The 11,613-nt window shown below is 40.4% G+C and overlaps 1 protein-coding gene across 1 annotated transcript; it reads left to right on the forward strand.

The window, feature by feature from the left end:
• Positions 1–1,685: 1,685 nt before the first annotated feature.
• On the forward strand, positions 1,686–9,787 carry LOC145949486 (uncharacterized). The gene has a single exon (XM_083059438.1). It carries the CDS (start codon positions 1,999–2,001, stop codon positions 7,258–7,260), a length of 5,262 nt encoding a protein of 1,753 aa, XP_082915564.1. The 5' UTR covers positions 1,686–1,998; the 3' UTR covers positions 7,261–9,787.
• The last annotated feature ends 1,826 nt before the right edge of the window (positions 9,788–11,613 follow it).

Here is an 11,613-nt window from a genome sequence, read left to right on the forward strand (position 1 = left end):
TCTGGGAACTTTGTTTTTTTTCGTTTTCTGCTGGTGGCTCTTTGTTCTTCACGTTTTCTGGTTGTTTTCTGGTTGATCTTCCTCTTGTATCTGAACATTCACGTTTTGCTATTATTATTCACATTTTGTATTCTGTTCCTGCTTCCATTTTCGTTTTCTTCTTCCTCTTCTCTGTTACGTTTTGCTTGCATCGCTGTTGCCACTTTCATGTTTTCTTCTATTTTCGTTTCTGTTGCTGTTTTAATGGAGGGCTAAATCCCAGGGTTTGGGCCCTTGGACAGAATGCAATCCTCTGAAAGAGGTTCTCTATGCGTTGCATTTCTGCTCCGCTTGATCCTCCCTTGTGGGATCTCTGTTCTGAGGCGTTCAACATCTGAGCCATGCTTAATGACTCTGGGTTGTTCACGTTCAGTATCTCAGGTTGCTTAATCCTGGGGAAGGAGGTCTTGCAAGGTTCACGTTTGCTTAATTCGTGTAGTGAGGTCTCATGTTTGTCTTCGCTTAGTTGATTAATCATGGACTGAACAGGATTATGTTGGACAGATTATTTGTTGTGAACCAAGGAAATCAGAGGTGCATTATGTTCAGGGGTCTGACCTATTTTAATTACTGCAAGTAATCCATACTTCTGCTCGTTTTATTTAACTCGATAATCTGAACCAACCCCCCCCCACTGTGTGTTGGAACCTTTGACTGAGACAATTGGTCCTTGGGAGACGACCTAGGAGTCACTTCCTAGTACTACATTAATTGTTTTTTTTTATTTGACCGGGTACGGCCTCGATCAAATTTGGCGCCGTTGCCGGGGACCATCGGTTCTTGTCAAAGGTTTTGTGTTTGTTGTGTGTTTTGTGTTTTTGTTAGTAGTTTTAAGTTTCTGTTGTGTTCTGTTTGTTCTTGGTGTTCTTGGTGGTGTGTTAGAGTGTGTCAGTTCCATATCAGTTTCATTTCAGTTTTGTGAGTTAGTTTGATGCTTGCATTTTCGTGTCATATTGCATGTTATGTTGTGTAATTTTGTGTGTTATTAGTCCCTAAGGTCATGCAATTAGAGAACCAATTCAACAGTAAATCAATGGAACAGTAACTTAGTCTGATATTTGGTTCAATTTTTGGTTCGAAATCTGGTTTGGTTTCTGGTGCATTTTGGTTCAAATTCTGGTGCATGTTGGTTAGAAATGTGGTCCGGTTTTTGGTTTGATTTCTGGCTCATGTGGTGAAAAATCTGGTCTAGTCTGGTGCCAAATCTGGTGCGTTTTGTGGCTTGAATTCTGGTCCGTTTTGTAGCTTGTTTGCTCTGTTTTTGGTCCGAATTTTGGTGCATGCTCTGTTCCGGTTGTGCATACTCTGTTTTCTCTCCCTACTAATACTCTGTTCGGGTTCCAATTTGGTGGGAAAGGGTGTGAAAATTGGCTCAAAAGCTGGTGCATCAAGTGGCTGTGAATAGTGCTGAATAGTGCTAGAATTTTCCAATTAATTGTGATTTTTGGTTTCCATAGCTAGACTTGTTATTTTTGTCTGATTTTTTTTGTGGTAACTTCTTTCAACCTATATTTTGTGTAAAAAATAGCTAGGGCACATAGTTTGGTCAAAATTTGGAGATACAAATTTTAAAAAAAAACTTTTTCAGCAAAACTTCAAACGGCCATAACTTTCGCTCTGGTTATCGGAATTAGGCAAACTTTTTTTTCATTTTGTGTAGAAAAAAAAGATCTATCCAACCCACACGGCTACGCCGTGTGGCCCCAGCCAGATCTTCAAAAAAACGTCATTTACTATTTCTTTTGTATTTTTGAAGTTTTATTTCACTATTTTTCCAAACTTTTATAATTTTTAAAAAATAGTTAGGTTTGGAATTTTGTTCTCAACTTTTTTGTGGTAGTGTCTTATGATTTTAGGATGATGTTGGTGCATTAGTTTTGATATTTTCTGAGCTTTCATGGAAATTCCCAGTTTACCCCTACTGTTCACGTGTCCTGATGCATGTGTTGCATGTAGTGCATGACTAGGAGCAACCCTGGATTTTTGTATCCATTTGATCCTGAGATTGATAGGACATTCCATAGATTAATTAGAGAGCATATCATTCCATCTTTAGATAGTGATAGTGATAGTGTTAGTGATAGTATAAGTGTTGCATCTGAACTTCATTCAAGTCAACAACAAAACATGGGTGAACATAATGGACCTCGTGAGAGGACTCTTAGGGAGATGGCTGCACCTGATTTCACTTATGAGACTTTGTGCATCCAATATCCTGAAGAAGATGTTCCTTTCGTGCTTAAAACTGGACTAATTCATTTGTTGCCCAAGTTTCATGGTCATGCAGGTGAGGATCCACACAAACATCTAAAGGAGTTTCATATTGTATGTTCTACCATGAAGCCTCCTGATGTTCAAGAGGATCACATCTACCTGAAGGCATTTCCACATTCATTGGAGGGAGTTGCTAAGGACTGGCTGTATTATTTGGCTCCCAGGTCCATCACTAGCTGGGATGATCTCAAAAGAATGTTTCTGGAGAAATTCTTCCCTGCCTCACGGACCACTGCAATTAGGAAGGATATATCAGGGATCAGACAACTCAGTGGAGAAACCTTGTATGAGTACTGGGAAAGATTCAAGAAATTATGTGCAAGCTGTCCTCACCACCAGATTTCAGAGCAGTTGTTGCTACAATATTTCTATGAGGGGCTGAATAACATGGAGCGGAGTATGATAGATGCAGCAAGTGGTGGAGCACTTGGTGACATGACCCCAGCTGAAGCCAGGAACTTAATAGAAAAGATGGCCTCCAACTCTCAACAATTCAGTACCAGAAACGACAATGCAATTGTTGTTAGAGGAGTTCATGATGTGGCCACTGATACAGATAAAAAGCTGGAGAGTAAACTTGATGCCTTGGTCAGCCTGGTGAGTCAACTTGCTGCGAATCAAAAGTCAGCATCTGTGGCAAGAGTTTGCGGCCTTTGCACATCAAATGATCATCATACAGATTCGTGTCCATCATTGCAGCAGTCTTCTGATGTTAATGCTCCTCAAGCCTATGCTGCAAATATCTACAATAACAGACCAATGCAGCAGCAGCAACAACAAAATTGTGATTTGTCCAGCAACAGATATAATCCAGGATGGAGGAATCATCCTAATCTTAGATGGTCTTCGCAGCAGCAGCAACAACCTTCACCACCATTTCAGAGTTCTGCTGGTCCAAGCAGACCTTATGTGCCTCCACCAGTTCAGCAGCAGCAACAGCAGCAATATCACAGGCAGCAGAATGAAGCTCCTGCACCATCAGCTCCTCAATCTTCTACTTCCGAACCTTCATTGGAGGAGTTAGTGAGGCAGATGACAATTCAAAATATGCAATTCCAGCAAGAGACCAGAGCTTCCATTCAGAGCTTGACCAATCAGATGGGACAGATGGCTACTCAACTTAATCAGGCACAGTCACAAAATTCAGATAAGTTGCCTTCACAGACTGTGCAGAATCCAAGAAATGTGAGTGCCATCACATTGAGGTCCGGGAAACAGATTGACATGCCCACTGTAGTACCTCCACCGCCATCTGCACCTGTACCAGTTCCAGTTCCAACATCTGCATCTGAGCAAAATGATCAACCAGTTGGTGTCAAAAATTTTCATGCAGGTGGACCTTCTTCCAGCACCAGTTCAGATTTGCAGCCTCATATCCCTCTTCCATTTCCTCCTAAGGTGATTCCAACCAAAAAAATGGAAGAGGTGGATAAGGAAATCTTGGAGACCTTCAGGAAAGTAGAGGTGAACATACCTTTGCTTGATGCCATAAAGCAAATCCCGAGATATGCAAAATTCCTCAAGGAGCTGTGCACTCATAAAAGGAAGATGAAGGGAAATGAGAGAATCAGCATGGGCAGAAATGTGTCTACTTTGATAGGTAAATCTGTTCCTCACATTCCTGAAAAATGTAAGGACCCAGGTACTTTCTGCATACCTTGTATTATTGGGAATAACAAATTTGAAAATGCCATGCTTGATCTGGGTGCTTCTATAAATGTCATGCCTCTGTCCATTTTTAAATCTTTGTCTCTTGGTCCTATGCAACCTACGAGTGTGGTGATACAGTTGGCAAATAGAAGTGTTGCCCACCCTACAGGTTTGATTGAGGATGTTTTAGTTCGGGTTGGTGAACTGATTTTCCCTGCCGATTTTTATGTGCTTGATATGGAGGAGGGATTCTCCCATGGATCTGCCCCAATCATTTTAGGCAGACCATTTTTGAAAACAGCCCGAACTAAGATTGATGTGTATGCTGGTACATTATCCATGGAATTTGGTGATAGTATTGTCCATTTTAACATTCTTGATGCCATGAAACATCCATCTGAAAACCATTCTGTTTTTCGTGCTGAGATACTTGATGATATTGTTGATGAGTATTCTTCTAATTTTCATTCTCTGCATGATAAGAAACATTGTTTTCTGTCTGATCTATATACTTCTCTTGCATGCACTGATTCTGATTCTGTTTTTGATTTTGAATCTGTTTCTGTATCAGATTTTGATTCCTGTCCCAAGAATAATTGTGATTTTGTAACTGATTGTGCATATGATGTTTTGGGTGCTGTACCTCTGGATATTATCTCTTTAGAGTCAGAATGCACTAACCATGTTTCAGGAAGTACACGTGAGTCTGACTTGCAGGTTGAGGTACATGCTGTGGAACCCTTAGTTCCTTCCACTGTTCAGCCAGCACCCATTCCAGAATTAAAGCCTCTACCAGAAAACCTCAAGTATGCCTACTTGGAGGATGATGAGAAGTTTCCAGTTATCATTTCCACCTCCCTTGATGCTGTTCAAGAGGAGAAACTGTTGCACGTTCTAAAAAAGCATAAGAAAGCCATCGGTTGGACCCTGGCGGACATCCCTGGTATCAGCCCATCCACTTGCATGCATAGGATACTCTTAGAGGATGGAGCTAAACCAGTCAGACAACCCCAGAGGCGACTCAACCCTGTCATTTTGGATGTAGTGAAGAAGGAGGTGACCAAGCTTCTTCAAGCTGGGATCATTTATCCTATATCAGATAGTCAGTGGGTGAGTCCGGTCCAGGTTGTCCCCAAGAAGACAGGTCTCACTGTTGTGAAAAATGAGAGGGACGAGCTCATTCCCACTAGAGTGCAAAACAGTTGGAGGGTCTGCATCGACTACCGGAGGCTGAATCAAGCAACTAGGAAGGATCACTTTCCTCTGCCCTTCATTGATCAGATGCTTGAGCGTCTGGCAGGTAAATCTCACTACTGTTTTCTTGATGGTTTTTCTGGTTACTTTCAAATCCACATTGCTCCTGAGGATCAAGAGAAAACCACATTCACCTGTCCCTTTGGCACTTTTGCCTATAGGAGGATGCCTTTTGGCCTATGCAATGCCCCTGGTACCTTCCAGCGATGCATGCTCAGTATTTTTAGTGATTTTCTTGAAACTTGCATAGAGGTGTTTATGGATGATTTTACTGTTTATGGATCCTCTTTTGATGCATGCTTGGATAGTTTGGATAGAGTTCTGAATAGATGCATTGAGACTAACCTTGTTCTTAATTTTGAGAAATGTCATTTCATGGTTGAACAGGGTATAGTTTTGGGGCATATCATTTCTAGTAAAGGCATTGAAGTTGATCCTGCCAAGATATCTGTTATTGCACAATTGCCTTACCCCTCTTGCGTGCGAGAGGTGCGATCTTTTCTTGGCCATGCAGGTTTCTACAGGCGCTTCATTAAGGACTTCAGCAAGAAAGCCCTTCCACTATCCAGCTTGCTTCAGAAAGATATTGAATTTGATTTTGATGACAGGTGCAAGGAGGCATTTGATTGCCTCAAGACAGCCTTGACCACCACTCCTATCATACAGGCACCAGACTGGACAATTCCCTTTGAGTTGATGTGCGATGCTTCAAATTATGCACTAGGGGCTGTCTTAGCACAGAGGGTTGACAGATCACCTAGGGTGATATACTACGCTTCCAGGACATTGGATGCTGCTCAAGCAAATTACACGACCACGGAAAAGGAACTTTTAGCTATTGTTTTTGCACTTGATAAATTTCGATCATATTTGCTTGGTTCTCGTGTTGTTGTTTTTACAGATCATGCAGCTCTAAAGTACCTGTTGAAGAAGGCTGACTCAAAGCCTAGGCTTATCAGATGGATGCTCTGGCTGCAGGAGTTTGATTTGGACATCCGAGACAGGAGTGGAGCACAAAACTTAGTGGCAGACCATCTCAGTAGGATTGAGAGAGCTGAGGACAGTGCTGATGTCATGCCCATCCAGGATAACTTTCCTGATGAAAATTTGTTGATTATTTCTTCTATTTCTGCTTCTACCACCCCTTGGTTTGCGAACATTGTTAATTATTTAGTTGCTTCTGTTTTTCCTCCCTTAGCATCTAAAGCTCAGATTGATAAACTTAAAAGTGATGCTAAGCATTATATTTGGGATGACCCCTATTTGTGGAAGTTGTGCAGTGACCAGGTTATTAGGAGATGCATACCAGATCATGAGATTGATTCGGTCCTGCAGTTTTGTCACTCTTCCGCACCAGGTGGCCATCTTGGCATTCAGAGGACAGCTCGCAAGGTGCTTGACTGTGGTTTTTACTGGCCCACCATCTTCAAGGATGCGTGGAAGATTTGTAGCACTTGTGAGCAGTGTCAACGAGCAGGAGGATCCCTTACATGGAGACAGCAGATGCCTCAACAGCCCATGCTATTCTGTGAGGTGTTTGATGTCTGGGGTATTGATTTCATGGGTCCTTTTCCTGTTTCTTTTGGTTTTTCCTACATTCTTTTAGCTGTTGATTATGTTTCAAAATGGGTGGAAGCCAAACCCACCAGAACTAATGATGCTCGGGTTGTTGTAGATTTTGTCAGATCTAACATATTCTGCAGGTTTGGAGTACCCAGAGCTATTGTTAGTGATCAGGGCACCCATTTTTGTAACAGATCCATGCAGGCCTTGCTTAGGAAGTATGGGGTTGTGCACAGAATTTCTACACCCTACCACCCCCAGACTAATGGGCAAGCTGAGATTTCAAATAGGGAGATCAAAAGGATCTTAGAGAAGATTGTGCAGCCCAACAGAAAAGATTGGAGTAACAGGTTGGATGATGCTCTTTGGGCACATAGGACTGCCTACAAAGCACCCATAGGAATGTCTCCTTATCGGGTTGTCTTTGGCAAGGCATGTCATTTACCAGTTGAGATTGAGCATCGGGCTACTGGGCTGTGAAGACCTGTAACTTCTCAATTGATCAGGCTGGTGAGGAAAGGAGGTTGCAACTAAATGAGCTTGATGAGATCCGCTTGGAAGCCTACGAGAATTCAAAATTCTACAAGGAGAAAACCAAGAAGTTCCATGACAGCTTGATAGCTAGGAAGGACTTCGTGGTTGGACAACAAGTTCTCTTGTACAATTCTCGGCTCGGACTCATGGGTGGTAAGTTACGATCTAAGTGGATTGGACCTTTTGTTGTTACTAATGTTTATCCTTATGGTACAGTTGAGATCAAAAGTCAATCCACAGATAAGAGCTTTAAAGTCAATGGGCACCGTCTGAAGCCTTTTCTTAGCAATCCCTCCCTGTTGAATGTAGTGGTAGAGGAGATGTCTCTGCTTGACCCTGCTTCTCTCCCACCATGATTTAGGGAGTCTTCTTTCCCCTTCTCCTTCTTTACTTTCATTGCACTTGTCCAGATTTATTGATTGTTCTAATTGCTCTGATCATCTGTTTGGGCCACATTGGGACAATGTGTGATTTAAGTGTGGGGGGGGGACTGTTTTGGTTACATGTTTTTAGGGTTTATTTGTTATTTTTGGTTTAGGTTTTACGTTTAGTTGTGTTGTTATATATAGTTTTGCATGTTTCTCTTTGATTTCTGGGTTTTGATAGTTTGTGGGCACTTGCTTCACTCTTGGATATGAGTTACTTGATATTCTATGGATTGAAATCCCTGTCTTTCTCTGCTTGGCAATTTGATTATGAGGTTTGAGAGGTTGAATTGAATGTGACAGATTTACCCTATGTGAGGTTTGACCCTTTCTCTGCTCTTTCTTGTGTGTTTTGCCTCTTGATTGCTTGCACAATATCCTTGGCTTGACTCTGTTTGATATTTCTTGGTCCACATGCATGTTTGGAAAGGATTAAGGCATTTTTATTCTGATAAGCCTCTAGCCAAATAAGCCTACCTTGAATTAACTCCTCTGATAACCCCTACTGAGCCTATTTCCCCTTCTTTGTTCGAACCTCATTACAAGCCTTAAGTGAAAAACCATGATTACCTTAACCTTAGGGAGTTTTGGAGCTTTGGAATTGTTTTGGGAATAAGTTCTTGAATAAGTGTAGGGGTGTGTGTGTATGTTTCATTGGATGATATATATTGGCTAGTTGGTTCTTCATGCTGTATATTTATTTCTCTGCACATCTTATATTAGATTATCTCAAAATTTCGTGTGTACTGTTCATGTATTCAAAAAAAAAAAAAACAAAAAAAAACAAAAAAAAAAAAAAAAAACAAAACAAAACAAAAAAAAAAACAAAAAAAAAAAGAGAAATTGTATGAGGCAAAGGGGAAGAGGATTGGTTATTTTAGAGGTCATTAGAGGTTTTGGGTTTGCTTATTATGTTTATTCTTGACTTATTCCCCATTGTCCCTCTGCTTCCTCTGGTTTGTAGTTACTTATCCCATATATTATCCTCTACCCTGTCCTTGGCCTCATTACAACCCTAAAAAGACCTTTTGATCCTCATGTGCATGTGTGTTGAGTGTTGATTTTAGAGGCTTGCCAAGTCTATCTGTTGCTTGTTTTTCATGAGTGCTTTGAGAGTATACAGTTGCCTAGACACTTGAGAGATACAGTGATACAGTGCATCTTGTGAGGTTCTGTTATTTTTGATTCACCTCTTAAGTTGATTGATTGTCTTGTCATGTTTTGAAATGCTTGGATGATTTCCATAAGTATCCGGTTTCTTTGACTCTTTGTGTGTTGCATGTTGCCTATTCCTCTCTTTTCTCAGGATTCAATGAGGATTATGTAACTCTGTCTGTTTGTGTGTTGTTGTTTTTGTTTTCGTTTCTCTCCATGTAGCTCTCTTTGCTATCTTTGGTATCTTTTAAATTGTTCCTTGCTCTGCTTTTTGATTTTGCCCAGGAGTGCAAAAGGCTAAGTGTGGGGGAATTTGATGAGTCATTATTTTCCCTTATTTTCTTACCTTTCTGTGCTTATCTTAATCTCTGATTTGTGCTTAATTGTTTATATTCTGCACTGTTTTCTATTTGGGCTTTAATTGGACCGGTAATTCATATTTTAACTAAATTGAATTTTCTAGATCTTATTATCCCAATTTTTATTTTCAGGGCAATTTAATAATTATTTGGGCTTGGAATAAATTTTTGGACTTCAAGAAGAGCTGCCACGTCATCTGCCACATCACATGCCATGTCACCATTGCACCACTTATGCCATATCAACATTTTATTTTATTTTTCGTTTATTTTTATTGTATTTTCGGGTCAGACCAGTTGGGGGCCCATTTTTACACTCTATTAGGGTTTTTCTAGGGAAAAGAGCAGCACCCACATGCAGACTTGATGTGACCACGTTGCTGTCTCTCTGGGAACTTTGTTTTTTTTCGTTTTCTGCTGGTGGCTCTTTGTTCTTCACGTTTTCTGGTTGTTTTCTGGTTGATCTTCCTCTTGTATCTGAACATTCACGTTTTGCTATTATTATTCACATTTTGTATTCTGTTCCTGCTTCCATTTTCGTTTTCTTCTTCCTCTTCTCTGTTACGTTTTGCTTGCATCGCTGTTGCCACTTTCATGTTTTCTTCTATTTTCGTTTCTGTTGCTGTTTTAATGGAGGGCTAAATCCCAGGGTTTGGGCCCTTGGACAGAATGCAATCCTCTGAAAGAGGTTCTCTATGCGTTGCATTTCTGCTCCGCTTGATCCTCCCTTGTGGGATCTCTGTTCTGAGGCGTTCAACATCTGAGCCATGCTTAATGACTCTGGGTTGTTCACGTTCAGTATCTCAGGTTGCTTAATCCTGGGGAAGGAGGTCTTGCAAGGTTCACGTTTGCTTAATTCGTGTAGTGAGGTCTCATGTTAGTCTTCGCTTAGTTGATTAATCATGGACTGAACAGGATTATGTTGGACAGATTATTTGTTGTGAACCAAGGAAATCAGAGGTGCATTATGTTCAGGGGTCTGACCTATTTTAATTACTGCAAGTAATCCATACTTCTGCTCGTTTTATTTAACTCGATAATCTGAACCAACCCCCCCCCCACTGTGTGTTGGAACCTTTGACTGAGACAATTGGTCCTTGGGAGACGACCTAGGAGTCACTTCCTAGTACTACATTAATTGTTTTTTTTATTTGACCGGGTACGGCCTCGATCAGAAAGCACTTAAAACATATACTAGTCGAATTCCTAAGTGAAGGTTTTCAAATCACCTTCCAACTACACGAAGTTACTACAAAAAATGAAGAGGTTTAAAATGGCCAATTACAACCCAAAATAAAGAAACAAGGCCCAAATACAAGTGGCCCAAAAGAAATTAAGCAAGAATTAAGAGAAAAGAAAAATTAGGTCTTCAACTCCTCCAATTGGGTTCCTTCACAAAGAAAAAACTTTGGTTAGTCCTCTCCAAGTGTTTAAGCACTCCTTTTGGGTGTGGAAATCCATCCAAAGGACTAGGTATAGATTCGGTTTGCTTCTCCACTCAAATCCACCAAAGGTTTGCTAGTTGTCTAGAAAGGTTCTTCACCTACACTCAAAATGAAACCAACCCAAGAGCAAGAGTCCAAGAAATAAAAACTGAAAAGGCACAATTAATGAAAGGCTAAACTCAGAGAGAATTGATTGAGACAAAATAAAAGAGGCCAAAGAAATGACAAACTAAAATTAAGACACAATTAAAAAGGAAGCACACAAAAGATTAGTCTTAGAATGGCTCTAGAATGGATTAGTTGTTTATTCCACTTGATTAAGTCCTTTATGAGGTTCGGTCCAGCCACATTTAAAGTCTCAAAAATAGGTTCAATGAGGTCTTAAGTCCAACTCCAAAAAGCATAGGTATTGGTCCAAGTCCACAAGTCTAGCAACAAGTCCTTTTTGGTCCAAAGTTTTTTTTGTTCTTTTTCTTTTTGTCTTTTCTTTTTCCTGTCACTTTGTTTTGGTTCTTTGGGTCCAATTTTATTTTAAGACTTCAGCCCATTTTTTGCTTAGGTTTTGCACTTGTGGGTGGATAGAAAATTAGGTCAAATTTTAAGAAAAGGAGAGGAGGACAAATGGCAGTTTCTTAGAGGTGTTTAGGGAATCTTTTGAGTGGAATTGGTTTTGTACTATTTAGGACAAGTTGTTTTGCACAAAATTTTCAGCACACCTCTTAGATTCTTTTAAGGTTTTTGAATCAACAAAAATAGATTAAATCAAGTGGAAATGCAAGGAAAGTGGGGCGGAAATTTAGATGCATGTTCAAGGAAACATTTGACACATGGATAATCAAAAATACATGGAACATGCTAGGACTAAATAGCATGCATGAATGACTCCTAAATGGCTTCTATATGTCACGCCCACTT

The sequence above is a fragment of the Cajanus cajan genome, chromosome 7, assembly GCF_000230855.2.
Source record: "Cajanus cajan strain Asha chromosome 7, NIPB_CcT2T_4, whole genome shotgun sequence".
NCBI lineage: Eukaryota > Viridiplantae > Streptophyta > Magnoliopsida > Fabales > Fabaceae > Cajanus > Cajanus cajan.